At 32.1% G+C, this 23746-nt stretch overlaps 1 protein-coding gene across 2 annotated transcripts; it reads right to left on the reverse strand.

Moving 5' to 3' along the window:
* Positions 1-4548: 4548 nt before the first annotated feature.
* LOC101509615 (glutamate synthase [NADH], amyloplastic) lies at positions 4549-17378 on the reverse strand. 2 transcript variants are annotated; one of them, XM_012715195.3, is made up of 22 exons: positions 16646-17378; positions 16406-16525; positions 15231-15335; positions 14623-14775; positions 14284-14384; positions 14080-14176; positions 13498-13607; positions 13139-13242; positions 12868-13047; positions 12442-12785; positions 12288-12358; positions 11730-12199; positions 10769-11638; positions 10416-10570; positions 10008-10169; positions 8297-9901; positions 7243-7443; positions 6874-7142; positions 6433-6738; positions 6049-6316; positions 5715-5972; positions 4549-5245 (listed from the first exon to the last, which is right to left on the reverse strand). In XM_012715195.3, the coding sequence occupies exons 1-22, from the start codon at positions 17006-17008 to the stop codon at positions 4949-4951; spliced, it is 6609 nt and encodes a 2202-aa protein (XP_012570649.1). In that variant the 5' UTR covers positions 17009-17378; the 3' UTR covers positions 4549-4948. The 2 variants fall into 2 exon arrangements, with proteins under 2 accessions (XP_012570649.1, XP_012570650.1); XM_012715196.3 differs by lacking the exons at positions 14080-14176; positions 14284-14384; positions 14623-14775; ... (1 more) ...; positions 16406-16525; positions 16646-17378 and adding an exon at positions 13876-14003.
* Between the last annotated feature and the right edge of the window lie 6368 nt (positions 17379-23746).

Here is a 23746-nt window from a genome sequence, read left to right on the forward strand (position 1 = left end):
GAGAGAACAAACAATATTTGTATTTAATTTTCAACTTTTAATATTGGTAAATATATATAGTATATATAAATATTTATAAATTATTGACAAAATTATGTCTTTTTGAATCTTGATCAATTTAATTTTATTGAAATTAAATAAATTTAATTTGTTATTTTATAGTGTTAATTGACATGAAATTAAAGTAATTCATTTGTAATTATTTGTATTTAATGTACACTTAAAATTGTTTGGCAATTAATATTTTGTAACCGAATTGTTATAAATTTTGAATTTTGGTTTTGAAACCAAAATATTAATCATTATGATTACTCTATTTAATATTGATAATAGTTTAAATTTTTGTAAATTAAAATTTTAATTTATTCAATTTTAAAATAAAAAATTTCACAATTATCACAAAAGATTGATGATTAAAATGATCGAATGAGAGAACAAAAAATATTTGTATTTGATTTTCTACTTTGAATATTGGTAAATATATAGTATATAAATATTTAAAAATGATGGACAAAGTCATGACTCTTTGAATTTTGGTAAGTTTTTTTTTTTATTGAAATTATTTAAATTTGATTTGTTGTTTTACCGTGGTAATTGACATGAAATTAAAGTAATTTATTTTGCAATTTTTTATATTTGTTGTATAATTGTTTGACAATTAATATTTTGTAATTAGTTTTCAAATTAAAATGATCGAGTGAGAGAACAAAAAAATATTTATATTTGATTTTCATTTTTGAATATTGGTAAATATATATAGCATATAAATATTTAGAAATGATGGACAAAATATGTTTGTTGAATTTTGGTCAACCTTATTTTACTGAAATTATTTAAATAAAATTTATTATTTTATAGTGTTAATTGGTATGAAATTAAAGTAATTCATTTGCAATTATTTATATTTAATATATATTTATAATTGTTTGAGGATTAATATTTTGTAATTGTTATAAATTTTGGATTTCGATTTTGAAACCAAAATGTTAATCATTATGATTACTCTATTAATGTTAATAACAATTTGAATGTTTGTAAATTAAAATTCTAATATATCCGATTTAAAATAAAAAATTTCACAATTACCATAAAGATGTATGATTAAAATGATCGAATGAGACAACAAAAAAGTAATAAAGTAAAATACAAGATAAATGTATTTCCAAGTATTTTACTTTAATTATTTTTAGTTTCAACAATAAAGTAATATATTTTGTAACTCAATTGTATATCTTAATTTCAATTATCAAATATATTACTTCAATATTTAACATATCCAACGATCTCAATATTAATACGGTACTTTATTTATTCAAGTCATTCGTCTAAATTGGTACTTCTCTTCTATTAATTATATTGGTAAAATTGTATATATATTATTGATATAAATACTTAATTAGGACATAAAACTTCATATATTTTTTCTTCTAAATCCACTTAAATTTAATAAATAAAAGGCTAAATTACATTTGTGGTCCTTTAACTTAATCTCAGATAACGTTTTAGTCCTTTATCTTTTTATTTTCCCAACTTGGTCCTTTATTTTAATTTTAAGTGACAATTTGATATTTTATGTTTTAAAATTTCAACAATGTTATCCTTTTTTATACAAAAATTCAAAAAAAAAAATCAATCAAAACTCATAAAATTAATTATATTCTTCAATATAATACAAATTTTATCAAATTCGTAACGCAAATCTTCAAATAAACTCATATTTTCATACTTTATTTGATATTGTTAGGAATAAAGGACTAAATCGGGAAAAAAAAAAAAAGATAAAGGACTAAAACGTTACCTGAGATTAAGTTAAAGGACCACAAATGTAATTTAGCCTAAATAAAAATATATTCGCGCAATACGCGTGTTAGCATCTAGTTACATTGAAAATCTTGTCTTCAAACTTCAACAAATTATGATACATCTGTAGGACCCAAGTAATATTATCCTCTTTTTCAAACCTGAGAAAAGCAAACCCAAGTGAATATGTCATCTATGTTGAAGTTAAACCAACAATCTCATGACGATGACATTTGATACTGATTTGTTTTATAAGTTGAATCCATCAGCAACACCATCGAAAAAGTGCTAAACAACTTGACTGATTTATAATGAGTCTAAAAAATATCGTGAATTTTTGTTTGAGTCTTATCAATTGTTCTATACATGTATACATATTTGTGACCATCCAAACATTTCAAATGTCGCATTTCTGATCTTAAACCATTTATGGTTTTCGTGTAACTTACTTTGACGCGCACTATAGACTATCTTCATTGTAGTCGCACTTCCATTTCTTCTATATTTTAAAGTCATTAGAATGTTTTTTGGTGGGATCATATTCTTTGTCATCTCACCAACAAATTTCTTCTCTTAGCTTCGTCGCATTCATACCATTCATTATCGATTCAGGAATCTTGAATCTCGATGCTGATGATGGAGTTAAGGTTTTGGATGGAAGTGGGTGGCTCGGGAATCACATTGAAAACGGAAAATGCTTCAATTGATGTAGAAAAAGACGGTGGCGGTGTTGGTGGGATGACGAAAAAGAGGAACCGAAAAAGGAAAAAGGGCGATATGGAAACGAGACAAAAAGACATTGTGAAAGTGTTGAAATGCAATTATTTGTGAAGGGATTGGAAATATTTTCCTTGTTACGAATTTGTATATTAGGTGTTGTTATTATTTCAGTTGTTAATGATCTTCTAGGAAGGTTTAAGTGTTGTTTGGGATGGTCTAGATTGGGTTTGAAGAGGATTTATGGGTTTTTGTTCACTTGATTTCTTGTTGATACATTTTTTACTTTTATATTCAGATTAAGTGCAATTTGCAAAGAGAGGCTTTGCGTGAGTTGGGTTCCTGGGTATCTAACTTGGATGTTTTTAATTCAATTTTGGTTTTTTTATATAATCAATACTGGTTTTTGTAAATTTGTATTGTGTTTTATAATAAAATGTTTTTTTATAAAGTTGTAATGTGTTTTTATAAATTAGAATAATGAAATAATATATTAATCTACATGGCTGCACATCATCAACTTATTTGACACATCATTAAAGTATGTTACATCATTAATTTTTTGATAAAAAATTTGATTAAGGGACTAAAATTGGGAGAAAATAAAACGGAAGGACTAATTTTATAAATCAGTTAAAATATAGAGGTCAAAACTACAATTAAATTTATTTCATTTTTCGATTGTTAGTAAATAACTATGTAACTTGAATGGACATTCAGATTTCGTATATCTTGTTTCTTGGCGTTTTAACTTCTTATTGGTTTATTTATACCCACCACTTCTTTCACACAGCCCAATACAAAACATTATTTTCTTCAATTAAAATCATGGTCAGATATTTTAATTACCACTAAAAATCCTAATTTTGTTACCTAACGACAAACTCAAGCAATCAAATCATCTTAGAAACTAAAGCTTATCCCAACATCAATGTCATTCACCTCTAGCTATGCAATATCCAATTTCAAATCAGCTACTTCCTTGATTTTCAAGTCAGGTACAGGCTTAGATTTCAATTCAACTGCAAACTAAGATTTGGATTCAGGTGTATTCACAGGTTTCAAATCATGTGTCAACAAATGTCTCAGCTTGAGGATCAACCATAACTAACTAGAAATATTTTACACATTAAATTTCAATTATACAAATTAATAATAATAATAATAATAATTCTAAACCGCATTAACTACTATCGGATGCGTGAATCCAATAAAATTAAATTAAATTTTTAAAAAACATCATATCTAATGCGTGGATCCGATAGTTGAAAACTACCTACCAGATCCCATCATCTAGTAAGTTAATGCAGTATAGTTTTTCAAAAAATTTAATGACCAAAATGTAAATAGTATAGTTTTTCAAAAAAATTAATGACCAACGTCAATGAAAAGGGTTTTAGACCTATATTATATATGCAATGAAAAAAGTAAAGTTGATGGTGTCAATAAATGGAAATGGAAGAAGGAAGTTTTTGAACTCTAAAAACGTGAAAACAAATTAAGGATTTGATATTAAGTGTTGAAGAACATTATAGTGAAAAAAAATAAGACTTACATGGCTTATGTATAAATTCAATAAAGTTTAGAGAGCCTGTAAACAATGTGGGAGATGTGCATCTCTCCTTATTTTACTCGGTAATCCCAAAAGGGACAACATCTTATATTGTTAAAAAGAGGACTTAGATGACCACCGGCCACTGCCAGTTGAGAAACGCGGATTACGATCCTTTTTGTTCCATATTGTGGGAGTATTAGATACAAAAATATTATTTTACTTTATTTTATTTATATAAAATTAATAAAAATTAAATTTGTATCTAATACTCTCACGACCTCAAAGAAAAAGACGAGAGGATCACAATCCGGGAAACACAATCATCACATTACGAATTGCCCAACATATATGCTAAGATAATTCCAATTCCGCATATCACAATTCACAATACACCTCCTCCCAGCATTCACAAATCAATCCGATGGTATCACAAGGAATTAAATACACATCAGAAAGAACACAATTATAACCGTGCATGAAGTCAACCACACAAGATCGCATTGAACACCAGAGTAAATAAATAAATAATTATCAAACTGTACATTTCATTTCATAAAATCATAACGACGAGCTAACTTCCCAAATAATTGAAGTCCAAATAAGAACTATGAACACTCAAATCTGAAATAACCTAGTACTCTACTAATACCCCACTAAAAACCAAGACTGATGATTCTTGTTTTCCTTACACTAAATTATTTTTCTTTATTTGTTTTTCTCCTTATTTCGCCCTGCAGCATACCAACTGCCAACCAAGAATGCCTAAAAGGAAAAACCAATGAAAGTCCTGCTTAATCATTGAACATTCATTTTCTTTTTTATTCTGTGCATTTGATTTAGGAACTCAGCCAACATAAAAATCACAGAAGACATATCCTATGTCATCACTGTGTGAATGCCACTGTCCTGGTGCTTCTTGTTGAGATCTTTTTGCCTCTTCACAAATTCATCCTGATTCCCATCAATATTATGGTCTTGGTCTTCTTTGGTGAGGTAGCTGTCGACTTGTGCGGCAGCTTGCCTTCCCTCTGAAATAGCCCATACAACTAACGACTGACCGCGGCGACAATCACCTGCTGCAAACACCCCATTCACATTGGTCGAGAAGCGACCATAATCAGCCTTGAAGTTTGACCTGTTGTCTCGCTCCACACCCAACTTCTCTGCAATATTCTGGCAAGGCAAAACAAAGCATTGTCAGTTGCGGCTTACAGAAATCACTTTTGTGAAAGAATCGATACAATATTGGAAGAAGATTACTACAGAGTCTACTGCTATTGGCCTATAACTTATTTTTACCATGCAATGTAGTAGCTGCCCATTTATCAAGGTTTAACAATCGATAGAATATGCAGCAATAATACAATAACTTGTTATCACGAAATGTAATAGCTAGTAGCTATCCATTATCAACTTTAAACATATATTTCAACGTAATAGCAACCCATTTATCTGCTATTATACTTACCATATCCTGCAGCAATGTAAAAAGCATTAGCAACCAATTTATCTTTATTTCACAAAAATACCAAATTCATTTAATTAACACATTTGAAACGTAAGGAAAGGGGCTATTTTAAATACTCGCCGAATGAATTAACACATTTGAAACGTAAGGAATAGAGCTATATTAAATACTTACCGACTCAGGACCAAGGAATCCCATGGCTAGTAAAACTATGTCTGCCTCAATAATCTCTTCACTGCCCTCAATTTCCTTAAATTGAAACTTGCCGGTTTCATCCTTCTCCCAGCGAACATGTACCACTTCAAGACCTTTCACAGCTCCATTTTCATCTCCCACAAACCGCTTAGTCAGTACCTCGTATGTTCTTGGATCTTTGCCAAATTTAGACTCCGCTTCTTGGTGCCCGTAATCTACACGGAATATGCGAGGCCACTGCATTCCAGAAACAGTGGTTAAACTCATGACACATTGAACAGTTTCTAAGAAAAAAAAGTTATTCAAATCTAACCTGAGGCCATGGGTTGCCCGGGGCCCTAGTTGGTGGTGGCTGAGGGAGAAGTTCAAGATTTACGACGGCAGTACAACCATGACGAATGGATGTTCCGATGCAATCTGTGCCAGTGTCACCGCCACCAATGACCACAACCTTCTTTCCCTTGGCAGAGATGTAGTTACCATCCTGTAAATTGCTATCAAGCAAGCTTTTAGTGTTTGCATGAAGAAACTCCATGGCAAAATGAACTCCTGATAGCTGCCTTCCAGGTACAGGAAGATCCCTGCAAGAAAAAGTATCTTCATTAGAAACATCCTTCTATGCATATTTGGTTCTCATAAAAAATTGAACTAAATCCATAGGTGCATAAACAGGATGAAGGTTGTCACTGAATCTCACCTTGGCTTTGTGGCTCCAACAGCCAAGACAATGGCATCATTTTCCTCTCGAAGCCGTTCAAGAGAATATAAAGGATCGTGTCCAATGTTAGCATTCACCACAAAATTTACTCCTTCCTCCGCCATGAGATTGACTCGCCTTTGAACTATATCCACTTTGTCGGTTTTCATGTTGGGAACCCCATACATCATAAGGCCCCCAATCCGATCAGCTCTTTCAAACACTGTTACTGTATGACCCATTTTATTTAGCTGATCAGCAGCTGCCAAGCCAGATGGTCCACTTCCAACTATGGCTACTCTTTTCCTGTATCAGAAGATATATCAATAATGACACTGTTTATGTAACAATTACTTGGAAATTTTTAAATTATTAAAACTAAAATTTCTAGCTTGGTCTAATTCAAAATCAAAATGATGTTAAAAGGAAAATATATCATACCCAGTTCTCTTGACAGGAGGTCGTGGCACCATCCAGCCCTCCTCAAAAGCCTTGTCTATGATAGCACATTCAATGTTTTTAATAGATACAGGATTCTCAATAATACCAAGGACACAAGAACCTTCACAAGGTGCTGGGCACACCCGACCAGTGAACTCGGGAAAGTTGTTTGTTTCAAGAAGCCTATCTAATGCTTCTTGCCACCTATTTTGATATACTAACTCATTAAATTCTGGTATTTTATTTCCAAGAGGACATCCAGAATTTTCCTGAAATTTTACGAAAATATATTTAGTTTAAAAATGGATACAAATAAAACCCTAGAAAGAAAGATGTAACTAATGAAAACTTGAAATTGGCAATCCTCACCTGATGACAAAAGGGAGTACCACAGTCCATGCAACGGGCAGATTGTGTTTTCAAAAGCGGGCCCGGCTTTGTCTCCATCATCACTTCCTTCCAATCATTCAGGCGAACATTAGGATCCCTATACTGAACACCCTCACGCTCATAAGCAACAAAACCTCTATGTTTAACAGCATCAATGACCTGACTTGGCCTCTTGGGAGCCTGCAGATATTAAAGGACATTAGCGAGTTAAAAATGCATAAAAATTACTCCAGGTACTTGTATCTTCCATGTATGTTCTTCACATTTTAGTAACAAAACTAAAATTATAACACTCTTGGACCCCACCAACGAGACAGAGTATTCACCACCTTAATCTAAAATATCTTTTAAAATAGGACCTACGGCTAAGAGGAAAAACACACCCACCCACAAACAATGAAATTATACACAGTAATGTCATCCCCACAAAATGCAACTGTCCCAAAATGAAATTTCCAAGCACAGTAATTAATGAAGATAATCCATCCATTTGTCAACTATACTCAATTCAATCTATAAGCACGAAGAGTGTTAGAATATTAAAAAATATCTTATAATATTTTTTATATTATTAAAGTATCTTGAAATATTTTCTGGGATCAATTTATAATCCCACAACTTCAACATAGAGTTATTTTTATTTCAAAAACAAATAACCAGAAAGGCAAACTACAGAGAATATTTCACTAAATTGAGAAATTATTATTGTAATACAACAAGAGCTAGAAGAATAATCCCTAATCAAGATCAATAATATTGAAACTTTTATTATTTTCTCTCCTTTTCTCTAAAATCCTGCAACTTCAACAGAGAATTATTTTTATTTCAAAAACAAATAACCAGAAAGGCAAACTACATAGAATGTTTCACTAAATCGAGAAATTATTATTGTAATACAACAATAAGAGCTAGACGAATAATCCCTGATCAAGACTCTAGAGTTTCGACATAAAAAATATTTTATTAAAAAACAGAACACAAAATGTACAAAAATTATAAAACTAATAATAACAAATAAAAAACTAAAAATTACCTCACTTGGTTTCTCATTCAAAGATGCAGTTGCCAGTTTCTTGAGCTCTTCAAAAGCATCCTTCTCTACTGCTTGGGATTCATCATCTTGCCCATCTACATCTTTAGCAGCAGACTCCACTGCATCTTTAGAGGTTGCGTCAGACTTAATACTTGCAAGAACACGTTTATACTCCCGAGGAAACACCTTGACAAATTTAGGAACAACATTCTCAAAATCAACAAGCACTTCTTTGGCAAGCGCACTATTTGTGTGACGTTGATGTTGCTGGATCAACATTCTTAGAGTAATAATGTCCTCCTCCTCTTCAACCTTATCCAGATCTACAAGCTCAAGGTTGCACCGAGACTGGAATGTTCCATCCACATCAAGAACATAAGCGATTCCACCACTCATGCCTGCAGCAAAATTTCTACCAGTTTTCCCAAGAACAACAACAGTCCCACCAGTCATGTACTCACATCCATGATCACCAACACCTTCAACTACAGCTTGAGCCCCAGAATTACGCACACAAAATCTTTCTGCTGCCATCCCGTTGAAATATGCCTCACCACGTGTTGCCCCATACAGTGCCACATTGCCAATTATGATGTTGTCCTTGGGGTCAAAAGTGCTTCCTTTTGGAGGATATACTACAATCTTGCCACCTGATAACCCTTTACCAATGTAGTCATTGCTATCACCTTCAAGTTCTAAAGTGATGCCAGGACAGAGGAATGCACCAAAGCTTTGGCCTGCACTACCAGTAAATTGGATATGGATGGTGTCAGATGGAAGACCAGCTAAGTTGTACCTCTTAGTCACCTCATGGCTAAGCATAGTTCCCACAGCACGGTTTGTATTACATATTGGTGTTTCAATGTATACTGGGAGACCCTTTTCCAAAGCAGCATTGGACTGACTTATGAGCTTATTATCCAAAGCCATGTCCAAACTATGATCTTGTTTTTGCACACAGTATTGTGCAGCGTCTGGGCGCAGTTCAGCCGCAGGTCGAAGCAATAGAGAGAGATCAATGTTCTCTAGTTTTGCATTGCCCTTAATGACTTCTTTATCAACTTCGAGCATATCTGAACGGCCAATCATTTCATTGACTGTTCTAAACCCAAGCTGGGCCATAATTTCTCTCATCTCTTCTGCCACCATAAAAAAGAAGTTAATAACATGCTCAGGTTCTCCAGCAAATTTCTCTCTAAGTACTGGATCTTGAGTAGCAATGCCAACAGGACAGGTGTTCTTGTGGCACTTCCGCATCATGATGCAGCCAAGAGTAATGAGTGGAGCAGTACTGAAACCAAACTCTTCTGCACCAAGAAGAGTGGCTATTGCCACATCTCTTCCCGTTTTCAGCTGTCCATCAGTTTGGAGAGTTGTGCGACCACGTAGGTCATTAGCAACCAAAGTCTGGTGGGTCTCGGCCAGACCAAGTTCCCAAGGCAGCCCTGCATTCTTTATGCCAGTCCATCTGGATGCTCCTGTACCGCCATCATGACCAGAGATCAAGACATGCTCAGCATGACCTTTAACAACTCCGCTAGCAATTACCCCAACTCCAGCTTCAGATACTAGTTTCACACTAATTCTAGCAGCTGGGTTGGCATTCTACAAATTAACATAAGGGGTCAAACACATATAGGAAGAACACATAATTTTGCAATACTTAGAAACATATTGAAAAACAAAAGAAAGAATGCAGATATGAAAATACCTTCAGATCATGAATTAATTGAGCGAGATCTTCAATTGAATAAATGTCATGATGGGGAGGAGGACTGATGAGCCCTACACCGGCTGTCGAATTCCTAGTAACAGCAATGTCTCCTACAACCTTGTGGCCAGGAAGTTCACCTCCTTCACCAGGTTTTGCTCCCTGAGGATTACAACTACAATGTTAAGACACTACCACTCCACGATAAGTGAAAAACTACACTTTTATTGAACCTCACCAAAGAAAAAATGTAGGTTTCAATTAAAGACGCAAGAGCACCCAGAGGTGCCTTTAAGTCACAGCATCATCTGCCATTAATATAAATTCATAAACAACAGAACCTTAATTCCAACAGGAATGCAGGGGCACCAGATACCTTGATTGGAAAGAGCAAGTTACGATAATTACCTGGGCCATCTTTATCTGAAGTTCATCAGCATTTGTAAGGTAGTAACTTGAAACTCCAAATCTCCCACTAGCAACCTGCTTAATGGCACTCCTTTTGGGATTCCTTGAGCCATCAGCAAGAGGCTCCATACGAGATGGCTGCTCACCTCCCTCGCCTACAACAAAAAATCAAGAAAAAAAATCATCATAAAATCAAAGAAATTGAGGAGAAATGGATTTGCAAAATAGTAGTTCACATGATATTCTAATGGAAAAATTGTGCTGGACTGATTTGACGCCTGGGCAAAAGACTAGTCATTTATGTTCATATAAAAGAAAATGTGACTCGATATTCTTAAATAAGTTTGACAAACCTGTGTTGGATTTCCCTCCAATTTTGTTCATTGCCGTTGCTAATGCTGTGTGAGCCTCCAACGATATTGACCCATAACTCATGGCACCAGTGCAAAATCGTTTAACTATTTCACTTGCAGGTTCGACCTCATCAATAGAAATCTTACATGATGTCTCTTTAAATTTCAGAAGCCCTCTCAAATTGCAAGCCTTATTCAATTCATGAATGGTCTTGGAATACTGTTTATATGCTTCTACACTGTTAGTTCTGGTAGCTTCTTGAAGCTTCGCAATAGCAAGTGGATCATTCAGATGAACTTCGCCTCCCTTTCTCCAATGATAATCCCCAGGGTTTGGCAATGCTACTGCTTCTGCACTCCCAGGAGAGAAAACCCGAGAAGGAAAAGCCAACTCGTGCAGATGAAGAGCATCATGAGCAAGCATCTCAAACGTTGCACCCTCAACTCGACTTGGAGTTCCAGCAAAGCACTTTTCAATCACTTCTGAAGAAAGACCCAGAGCTTCAAATATCTGAGCACCTTTATATGAAGCCAAAGTTGATATTCCCATCTTAGCAAGAACCTTCATCATTCCATAGTTGCTTGCTTTGAAATACTTCTTGACCAACTCATCTTTTGAGTGGAATTCACCACTTGCTTTTGGTGGGATCTTTCCATCAACCTGCAGTCGCCAAATTGCCTCTACAGCCAAATATGGACATATAGCATCGGCGCCAAAACCAACAAGCGTGCAGAAATGGTGCACTTCACGTGGCTCAGCAGATTCAACCATTAGAGCAACTCTTGTGCGTTCAAGTGTTTTAACTAGATGTTGGTGGACAGCACCAACAGCCAGAAGGGAGCTCACAGCAACACGTTTCCTTGAGAAGGCTACAAATTCAATCCAAGATTCAAATAAATCAAGTGAATGTGACTATATAGTATATTTATGCAACAGAAAGATAACAGAGAAATACAATACCTCTATCAGAAAGCACAAGGGTAGTGTAGCCTTCATCAATTGCGTTGTGTGCCTCTGTGCATATCCTGTCCAAGGCTTCCTCCAACCCTTTCTTACCACGTTCCTTTGAGTAAGTTATGTCTATAACTTTGCTCCGCCATCCCCTATAATTCATTTTTTTTATGGCTTCCATTTCCTTAGTGGTTAAAAGGGGACCTTTTAGTGAAAGGCGGTGGCATTGTTCCTCGGTGGTTTCTGTCAGATCACCTTCTGGACCAACCATACATTGCATTGAAGTGACAATTTTCTCTCTAATAGGATCGATAGGAGGATTTGTCACTTGAGCAAACATTTGCTTGAAATACTCAAAAGTAAGCTTTTCTCTATTAGACATGACAGCTAATGGAGTATCATTTCCCATTGACCCAAGTGCTTCGACACCATCTTTTGCCATGGGAAGTAATAGCATTTCCAATGATTCAACACTATACCTGCATGAGTAGAGAGACATATAAAAACTCCTCCTTTGTAAATATGGTGGATAGAATAGAAGAAATACCCAGCAAGGAGGCTACATACCCAAAAGCCTTCAATGGAGCCAGCAGGCCATGAATTCCCATATTTCCCATATCCACGTCATCATTAGATAGCTGTTGTTCATGGAAGACACAATAATTAGACTTGTCTACAAGACATTTATAAGAAATTGACATTGGTTTTTAATTATACTTACTGGAGCCACTCCTGTTATGGTTGGTGGCACTATATCAGATTCATGAACAGAGTCGACTATGTCTTTCAGTTCAATCTTCTGATTTTTAAGCCAATCCCCATAGGGTCTTGCCAATGAGTATTGCTCTTTTAAGGCATCATCGTTCACAACAATATGCTTCTCAAAGTCCACCAGTAGCATCATACCAGGATTTAGTCTTCCTTTCCTGCACACGTCTTCTGGAGGAATATCTACAACGCCAACTTCACTTGCCATTATAACCCGTCCACTGTGGGTGACATAGAAGCGGCCAGGTCGCAATCCATTCCTATCCAAAGTTGCTCCAAGATAGTGACCATCGGTAACTGTAATAACATGAGAATAGATTAGGTACCAAATCAAACATCATATCATGAGGAAAATAGAACTGTGTCCCAGAAAATTTACAAGATATAAGAGCTGGCCCATCCCATGGCTCCAACAGAGCTGAGTAGTATTCATAAAATGCTTTACGTTGAGGGTCCATGTTCTTGTCATTCTGCCATGCTTCGGGAATCATCATCATGACAGCTTCAGGAAGACTTTTCCCAGAATGAAGCAAAAACTCAAGGACACCGTCAAAACATCCTGGAAAAGAACAACAAAACCATGTGTCAAGGATTCAGAATATGACATTGACCACAGTTTAAAAAGCTAACAAAAAAATCATAAGTTTCACCTGAGTCTGATGAATTTGCATCCACAATTGGTAAAAACTTCTTTAAATCATCCTCTGACAAGCCAAGCTCCTTGCATTTCAATAGGCCCTCACGTGCCTTTATCCTACAAAATATACCAGATTAGCTGATATATCTGCACAACATCAATCAAAAGGCATGGAGTAAAACCCTAAATACACTACAAACAATGCTGTTAAGCCCACCCATAATCAAATCAATGGACTTGAATATCTAATCGGTCCATTACAGCAGTAGTAGGATGAAATCGACACAGTTAAAATTGCAATGCAATATGGTACTCATTCATATGGGCCATTCTATTTAAACTGGAATAAGGAAACACTTATTCGATACATACCAGTTAACATTTCCCCGGAGAGTGTTGATTTCTCCATTGTGGCCCAATACACGAAAAGGTTGAGCACGATCCCAGCTAGGGAAAGTATTAGTAGAAAATCGGGAATGTACCTACAAAGAAGAATACCAAATTGTGAGTTTTCATAGTTAAGTTCTTAGAACAGTGTAAAAACCAAAGTAGAAAGTCAAGTCCAGTTTTCTTCCAGGCACTTCGATATAAACATATACTGAAGTGCCAGTAGAAATTACAAAACTCCTATCCCCTTTCACCAAAGTGATTATTCCCTCCACAACTCTGAAGAATTCCTCAAGACCCACTAGAGAAAGCATCAGCAGAAATTTCTGCAAACATGATTATCTTGATAATGAACTTTCTTACCAACTCAACCATTGCATCCAATCCAGCATCCAAAATCAAATAGTAATCAAGGAAGCGGAAGAACTTAAGAGATCATTCAAACCTCAATGCCTCAGAAGTCATTCCCCAACCTTGCATCTCTTCAGTTACTGGTTGTTCCTATGCTGTTTGTTGGAGTATAGAGTTAGTGGAAGAAGAAGATGAGTTAATGGGCAAAATATTTACCAGGGCCATGTAGCTCGTAAACCTTTCATTGCCAAGATCTGCATTATAATAGTCCCCCAATTGAGCTGGTGTTAGCTGACCTTTGTAAATAACAGTCCTGTACAAAATTGGAGAACCATCAGAAATTTGAAATTGATTAGATAACTACAGCAGTAACCATAATTTACTTATCGAGAAACTGATGATGCCTCTTTGACAACACACCTTGATGACAGTGAACAGATATAGAAATCTGTTATTCCATCATTTTGGAGGTTTAATGCAGATGTAATAGCAGCCATACTGAGCTTCCGTAGTATGTACATCTGCAAGGAAAAATTCCAAGTATCTATTAAGCACTACTCAATTCTCAGTTCAAATTTAATCACCTGAAGAAAAAGGTGCAAAATGGAACTTTTTTAAACCTTTTTCCTTAGCAATAGACTCAGCTTTGACAAGGATATTTGTCTTAATTCATAATGTTAACTAAAGTAATTCACATGCTAATCTTTTTCTTTGTAAAGAAATCCCAATTCAATCATTTATTCTCCAGCTTAAACATACCTGTTTTTCCAGATCAACTTTTGAGTGAGAACTTGGTGTAATAAACACCTGTTCAATCACTGGTTCGGTCTGCAGGGCTGATTTTCCCAATCCTGTGTTATCTGTGGGCACAGAACGCCAACCAAGAACAGTGTGACCGAGAGACGCGGCAACCTTAAGCCAAAACAGTGCAGTAATGTCAGTAAAAGACCAAATCACTTTAACGACAATAGCAAAGGAACTCAATACAAAATACAAGGCATGATTCTATCTGGCAGATACAAGGCATAAAAAAATCATACAGTATTCTAGAACAAATATAAGTTAACTCAGAAGACATTATGCATTAAATCAATTTTCAAACAAAGACAAAATAAACATCAAAATTAGACTCTGCAACCGTAAGTCATCAAAAGACAAAATTACTATAATGGTAATAGAAAAAGAAACACAATAATAACTCTTTTTGTTAGTGAATAACTTCAGCAAGATTAAAACTGGCAGATACAAGGCATATAAAAAAGTGCAGTATGCTAAAGCAAATCTAAGTTGCACTCAAAATCTATTATGCAATGACATCACAATTTAAGCAAAGCCAAAATGGAATCAAATTTTTGAATTAGATTTACCTTTTTAAATATATTTTTACTTTCCTTCCTCCGGCTGTCGGATTTAGGCAAGAAAAACATGCCAACTGCATATTTTCCTTGGGGAGGAAGCTGAAAATCCAACACCTGCAATAAGGCACACCCATTACTGTCATCAGCCTCTTTGAATATAACAGTCAGATACAAAGCCAAGTTCTAATAAATCAAAGGGATAGAGCTGTTCGGTAAAAAATGTTTTCTGTTTTAATTTTGATTTTGCTTCTCAATATTAATTCCAAAATTGGCACTTTCGTTTCACTTTGCTTCCTATTAATTAACAATACAAAGTGAAAATAAGTTAGACCTAATTTTACAATTGCACAAAACGCCTCAATGATCAAAAAATAAAAAAGAAGAATTTAATTTAATTTAATTTAATTTAATTTATATACATGTGTAAAAATATTATTCCACAGGCATCCAATTGAATCCTATCGCCACAATATTTACAGAATAACATATTATTGGATGACAATAAAAATTAAACTCCACTTTCATAATACTAAGAATAATAAAAATAAAAGAAAGTTTAATCGATATGTATTAACTGGCTAAAAAAGATGTGTGCATGCATACCCCCAATCAAGATCAGTATAAAAAAGTTTTACCCATCCTTCCATTAGGCATACCCCCAATCAAGATCAGTATAAAAAAGTTTTACCCATCCTTCCATTAGGTATGCCCTGAGAGCATGTAAAACAATTTTACACGCATAGTATAGATAATAACTGTGGCGATGGTTTACTATAACGTAATATAAAAATAGTGGCATAATAGTGAATACATATACATAGCGTATATATATTAAATAAATAAAATAGAGAAAATAAAAGAAAGTGGAAAAAAAAACAAAGACAGAAAAGAAAGAGACAGCCAAAAAGTAAATACTGCTAGTGCTACTACCTGACTGGGGAACAAAATGCTTTCACAAATTTTATTTTTTTTTAAAAAAAAACTTCAAAAAAATTAAAACTACATAAAAGGAAATTAAAATCTCACATGTTCTCAGAAAAAACACCAATCTCAAACGAAAACAAAGAAAATTCAGATAAAAATATATCCCTTTTTTTAAATATTCAAATAATTAAAAACACAAACAAACAAAAAATAACTATATACTTTAAAGTCAAAAACAATAAAACAAAAAAAAAACGTGCCTCTTGATAGAAAGCATGAGGCAGAGCCACAAGAATCCCAGCACCATCACCAGTATTTGCTTCACATCCACAAGCACCTCTATGTGTCATTCGAACCAACATCTCCAACGCATCAGTTATCTACACAAAAAAACAACATGCAATCTCAATCTCAATCTCAATCATTTATATCCAATCCAAACACGCCTTAATCACTCTCACACACACACCAAAATAAAAAACAAAAAATATACTCCTAACCGTTTTACGACTACTTTGACCGTTCAATTCAGCCACGAATCCAACACCACACGAATCTTTATCCATAGCCGGATCGTAAAGCCCCATCGGTTTCTCAGGTACAGCCGAAAATGACGACTTAACCGCCACTCTCAGCTTCGGTAACCTCCCCGGTCCACCCGATTCCCAAAATTGAACCCGGTCCGAACCGCTCCCGCGTAATCGAGTCCCTAACCACCTCTTTTTCTCCACACACGTGGCGGAACATCTCGTAACCCTGCTTCGCACGCTCGCTAAAGGACGTAACCGCCCGTTTGGGTTTCTTATCGCGTTTATTTGAGGATTGTTCAACGCCGTAAACGTTACCGACGCAGTGTTCGACATTGTTCAACCAAAACGACAAAATGAAAATTCAAAATTTTGAAAATGGGAAAATTAATAGCCTTCACGTTTTGGCTTTTTTGTAACTGGTCGCTGAAATTATGTTCGGTAATTATTATGAGATACTGTTAATTAAGTGTTTCAGATTTTGTTATGGAAATGGAGGAAAAATTGATGAAATGTAAAAATTGGAGACGTTTTTCACATCAATTGATTTAGATCTGAATTTATTCAAGTGAAAAGGTATAAGATCCGAATTTTTGCAGAAATGATTTAGCGAGATTCGAATCTGAAACTGTAAGAAAAAAATGAGAGAGGAAAAAACGAGACAGAGAGAGAGAATAGCGGCGATTGTGTGAGGGTTCTTCGGTTGATAGAGGGAGAGGATGGATTTATAATGAGTGCGAGAGAGAAAGATGAGAAAAAGAAGTGGGACCCATTTCTTGTGGGACCCACATAGTTGTGTATTTGTGTTTTGGTGTGTGTGTTAGTAATTTTACCAACTCAGTCCTCACTGTTTTTCAGTTTTCTTTCGTTGACAGCAAAGGAATCACGGTGACGACACGTGTGAGATGCGACTATGCGGCACGCGACAGCCGTTTGTGTGTGGGTCCCATTATATGGTTTGGCTCGTGTGTAATCAACTTGCCTTCTCCGGGTGATACCGTATATAGGCAGAGAGATTCATTGATTCGTTCCAGTCCTGGTAAATAAAATTTCTAAACTATAATAACCAAAATAAAACTAACTCTATCCGAATTCTGTTGTCCGAAAACTATACTTATCCGAATTCGTTAAATTTTCATTGCGTTTACTTTTTTGCTTATGCAGTAAATTATTTTTAAATCTAAACTATATTTTCATTTATTTATTTGATTTGATAATTATACACTTCAATTTTTCATATATGTATCACGATTATATACTTTATTTCAATTGCCTATTTGTTTTCTATTATTTTAAATGGTATATTTATTTTATTTTATTTTATTTTATTATATCATATTTATATTATTTGAAATAATTTGAATTGAGATTCAATATATTTATGAAATTTAAGGGAAATTGATGTTTATTGGTGGTGTTAAAATTGTTATACATTTATCTCTAATGAAAATTTATTATTTTATCACATTACTTCGTTTACTTGAGAATATTTTAAAATTAATTGTATGATATAAAAATATTTAAAATAAAATAAGGATTAAAAATTGAAAATATTTTTTTATTAAGTTTAGGATACTAAAATATGAAGGTAAAAACAGTCATATAAAAAAGGTGAAAAATTTTTTTTTTTTTTTGTTCAATTTAAGAACATGAAACTTTTCAAATATATTGAAATATATTTTACCTTGAGGTTCGATGAAAGTGAAATAAAAAATAGTTTTTTTAATAGAACTGATATAGTATATATATACATATGGTATGATTTATTCATATTGAATGATATATAAAATTACTACATAATTATTGCAGAAAATTAACTTTTTAAAAGAACTGATATAGTATATATAAACAAGGTTTGCAGAAAATTACTAATAAAGTTAATTTTAAATTCAACTAAAAATAATTTTAAAATAAAATGTTCATATATGTTGAATGTATAATTTCAATTTATGATTCATTTAATTTAAATTTAAATTTAAATTTAAATTTAGTATTAAATTTAAATTTAGTATTAAATTTAAATTTAGTATTAAATTTAAATTTAGTATTGAATTTAAATTTAAATTTAAATTTAGTAATAAATTTGAATTTCCAAGTTTTGAATAATTTAATTATATTACCTGTAATTTAATATTAACTTTTTATTTTACATTAAATACTCAACGTTTTCTATTTTAAAATTTAATTTCCAATTTTAGTTTAGATAATTTATTTTAAATTTTGATATTTAATTCAAAATAATATATTTTAAATTTACTATAATAGAAAATTTAGGTAAATTCATAGTACCAATATATGGTAGGTTCAATTATGATAATTGTCTTTAATAAAAAATATTAAGATAATTGTGATTGGATAACAAATAAATTCAATTGGTAGAATCCCAATATATATTATATAAAAAAAATAAATAAATAAAACTTATTTAACTTACATCTACTATTAATATAAAAGCTTTTTTTGAATAGTCAATCAGTTATAATTTATAATTATATATTAATGTAATTGAATACGTACTCAAGGGATACATTACAAATAAAAAAATTATAATATAAATAATTATATATATTTTTAGATAATATTTCTTATAAATTTTGATATAATACATTCATTTGTTTTAAATAAATAAATAAAATATTATATTATTAAAGGAAATATATAATGTAATATTTTAAAAGTCTAATAAACTCTCATTAAACCAATATACTTCAAATTGGGAGGCGGGAGGCAAGTATGATGTAAATGTATCTTAAATAATAATACGATAGCAGATTGAATTTATTCTCCAGTAATATTTTGATAATATGATTTAAATAAAATCATCACAATATAAATTAATTATAATAAAATTTATCATCTTTTTTAAAATAAAATAAAAATTAATCTAAATAAAATTATCATGTGTTGTTTAAGTAATTTGTATATTTTTTTAGGAGTATTACAGTATTTACATATAAAATAAATAAATAAAAAATTATGCATTTTTCAGAAATTAAGTTTTCAACAAAGATGAGAATTATAAAGCGGATACATTATATTTGACTAAATTGTTTGAACTGTGTAAATCTCTGAAAACTTGTGTGAATTGTGAAAATTGTAAAACTTGTTTTAATTGAAGCTCTAACTTTTTAAATTTGCCAACAATGTATAAATTGTGTGAAACTCTAAAAAAATAAAGAAAGCGCTATTGTAGAAAGATTATATTATTTTGTATTGATGTTATGTTGAATTTTTTATAAAACTATATGATTTTCATGAATTTCAATGATAATATTTTAGTTAATATTTGTCAATCGTCCAAATATTTTGTGCAACATCTACCGCTTGTCCTAATAGTTTATTAAGAATATTATTTTTCAAGTAATTATCTTGAGAAATTAATTTGAAATCAAATTAGATGTCTCTAATCAAAAGTATATTTTTACTTAATAGTACACAATTATCAAGTTATAAAATTGTCCACATATGCCATAAACGGAAAAGGAAAAGATAAATAAAAATGAAGGATTAAAAATTCTTTGATTTAAAATATTTCAGCAAAATGACAAGAAACAATTTTGAAGAATAAATTATTTTAAAATTGAATCATTTGTCAAGGCATTTGTTAAAAGAGCGATAGAAGAACATTCACCAGAATGTTCTGATTATTCAATTAAAGAACAATTGACAAAATGAATTTTTTTGGAAGAGCAACATGCAGCAAATCAGTTAATCAGTTGACATTTTGCGCATGGACTTTCTAATATTTAATGACAATTAAAAGACAAGATTCGAAGGTTTATTTGCAAAAACAAACATTTAATGATACTCAGATTGATGATTGATTAATCAGAAGAACATTATGGTATATAAAAGAACATTATAATTGTTCTTTTTTAAAGATCAAATTAAAGTAGATCATTCTTTGTGGCCCTCAAGTTAAAATGTATCAAAACTATTTAAATCAATAATCAAGCCAATAACTCAAGTTGAAGACCCAAAGAATCAAAACAACTTCTAGATTGATGACTAGATTAATGAGCTCTAAGCATGGACAACAAGGATACAGATACACTATTGTTGCACCTTTTACTGAGAGCTCAACATTCTTATGAAACAAAGATTTGACATTTCACAGTCCATGCTTCTTCATCTATTTGAAATAAAATAATAGATGAAGATGATTTTGTTTGGATATATCTTTAAGTTTAAAACAGCATAACTATATATTTTGCTATAAATGTCAAAAAATTATACGTGTTTTACTAAAGAGTTCAGATTTCATGCACCGCGATGTAAAAAGGTCATGACAAAAGTCATTATAATTACTCATAAAAAAAGTCTAACATTATTAATAATCTAATGATTGTGGTTGATTAATAGTATATTACATTAAATTCTTTATTTAAAAAAATTGCTTGAATAATTAATTTCTATAAATATATAAACAATTATTCTTTGTTTAATTATTTTCCATTGGGGAATTCGGGGTGTAAGAGGCTAAGAACAGACCAAATGATTTAGTATAACAGATATTGGCACCGCATATCCAAAATTTTAAGTCATTAGATATATAAATCACTTTTATTATATATGCAACATTTAATGCATTCACTTATTCATAGTTAATTCGGAATCAATTACTACTCAAACTTGAACCCTACCTCCCACATAGTCTGTCACATCTTATATACACTTGCATCGTTGGTACAACCCCATGATGAAAACTTTTAATACAAGAATCAAATACACTAAAATTCACTTAGTGCCACCCCCACAAAGTCAAATTAGAGTTTTGATATCATTTGTTAGTGACTCACTTGAACCCATTATTTTAATATACTACTTCAAGTAGTGTTTAAATATATTGTTTATAGCATTTAGTATTTTTTTCTAATTTTTACACTTATTATTTTAATTGAAATATTTTAAATAATAAAAAGTATTTGTTATATCATTTTAGACTTTTCAATTGATTCAACCATTAATTTTATCCAGACACAAATTCAATTAAATAACTAATCTATCACCCTTTATAATTCATCCACTATAATCTAGCTTACCCATTACTTCGGTAATTCTTTACTATACATTGCATAAGTAGCTAAAAGGAAAAATTGTAATAATATGGATATATAGACTATACATTAGCTAATGTATAGTCTATATATTGTTCGTTTTTCTTATACTCGTTTTACAGCGCTTTCTGAAGAAAAAAAACGTTGTAAAAGGTGCATCCAATAGATGCATTATTATGCACCTATTACAACGCTTTTCTGAAAAAGCGTTGTAAAAGGTGCATTAAATAGATGCATTATTATGCACCTATTACAGCGCTTTTTCCAAAAAGCACTGTAAAATGTGCATTCAATAGATGCATTATTATGCACCTATTACAACGTTTTTTTGAAAAAACGTTGTAAAAGATGCATTCAATAGATGCATTATTATGCACCTATTATAGCGCTGTCTTTTAATTTTTTTTCCAAAATCTTTTACATCCAGAATCAGTTCACACAATCAGTACACAACAACAGAACTATATAACTTTATAATTTAACTTTATAACTTTACATATTTACACAATCAGTTCACAACATATTCATATACATATTCACATATTGACAACAACACAGAACTATATACATATTCATATAACTACATAATCACAACTTTTCAAATGTGTCTTATTAATATACATATAACTATCAGAACTACACATAAGAAAACTACTATATATTCATATAATTATCCCTTGCAGCATGCCATTTCCCAGCAAATCAAATAAATTTCATTTCAATCACATACTAACACCAGTCTTCCTTTATTTCAATTAGATCTCTTTCAGAGTATGTTGGACTAGAATTTTCAAAGTACTGTGCGATATAAAAATTGAACATAAATAAGTTAGAATCAAATATATACATAGTTTATATATGAAAATCAAATAACGAAAATACCGTATTGTTTCTGGGATTATAGTTTGATTCATATCAACAATCTCCTTCATGAATCGCAATATATAGTACCCACAGTCGATGTTGTTAGTTTGACAAGGGCACTATAAAATAAAACATATAAGTCAATAAATATTTGTGCATTGATAGCAGTATAAGTTCAACATTCATTTTAGTGAAACAAAAAACTAATAAATACAATACCTGAAAAACAGAAGAACAACAGGGTTACTGCGCAGAAATACGAACGGTTCGTAGGAGAGTAGCGTTCGCAGAAACAAAGATGGTTCACAATGACAAGGAGAATGAAGAGGAAACAAGTGTATGAAGTTCACGTAATGAGGGTTAGTACCAAGGCAGTATTGTTCGTAGGGTTCGTCGTTCGCAATGAGAAGAAGAATGAAGAGGAGAAGAAAACAAGCGTATGAAGTTTACGTAATGAAGAGGAAACAGAAGCGGTTTAGGGTTTAGGGTTTAGGGTTTAGAGATAGTATTTGAATGAGAGTTGGTAGGGATAGTAACAAAGATGAAGATGGTTCGCAATGGAGATGGTTTGCAATATGGTCCGTATGCACAGTAGGGTTCGCAATGAGAAGGACAATGAAGAGGATGAGGACTTTGAAGCATGGTGAAGTTTACGAAATGAAGAGGAAACTGAAGCGGTTTATTGTTATATATAAAACTCTATTACAACGCTCATTGAAAGAGCGCTGTAAAAGATCTCCTTAATTTATTTTTTAAAAGCCTATTACAACGCTCTTTGAAAGAGCGTTGTAAAAGACCTCCTTAACTTAATTTTTAATAGCATATTACGGCGCTTTTTAATGTTAACTTTTTATTTGAAGTTAGTTATTTAATTAATATTATTTCATTTTTATTTTGACAGTGACATTATTGTATTGATTGAGAAGAGTTGTTATTTGTTCATAACTTTCAAGTCAAACACTACTCTATATAAAGTAATTATATAATGTCTTTTAAATATAAATTAGTATTTTTTACATTAGTATTGAAAAAAGTTAAATTTAGTCCAAAAAAAAGTTAAATGATTATAAAATATTTTTAAAAAATTAAAATTTTATTCTAAAATGTCGAATATATTATTTTTACAATTTGTTATAATATTATTTTTAAAGTT

Source organism: Cicer arietinum, chromosome 4, assembly GCF_000331145.2.
Source record: "Cicer arietinum cultivar CDC Frontier isolate Library 1 chromosome 4, Cicar.CDCFrontier_v2.0, whole genome shotgun sequence".
NCBI lineage: Eukaryota > Viridiplantae > Streptophyta > Magnoliopsida > Fabales > Fabaceae > Cicer > Cicer arietinum.

Coding starts and splice junctions, on each gene's coding strand:
- LOC101509615 (XM_012715195.3), bottom strand. CDS start 17,008: ATGTCGAACACTGCGTCGGTAACGTTTACGGCGTTGAACAATCCTCAA. Junction 10,170..10,415: donor TTCAGATAAAGATGGCCCAG/GTAATTATCGTA, acceptor TGTAATCCTCAG/GGAGCAAAACCTGGTGAAGG. Junction 5,973..6,048: donor CGGGCAACCCATGGCCTCAG/GTTAGATTTGAA, acceptor TCTGGAATGCAG/TGGCCTCGCATATTCCGTGT.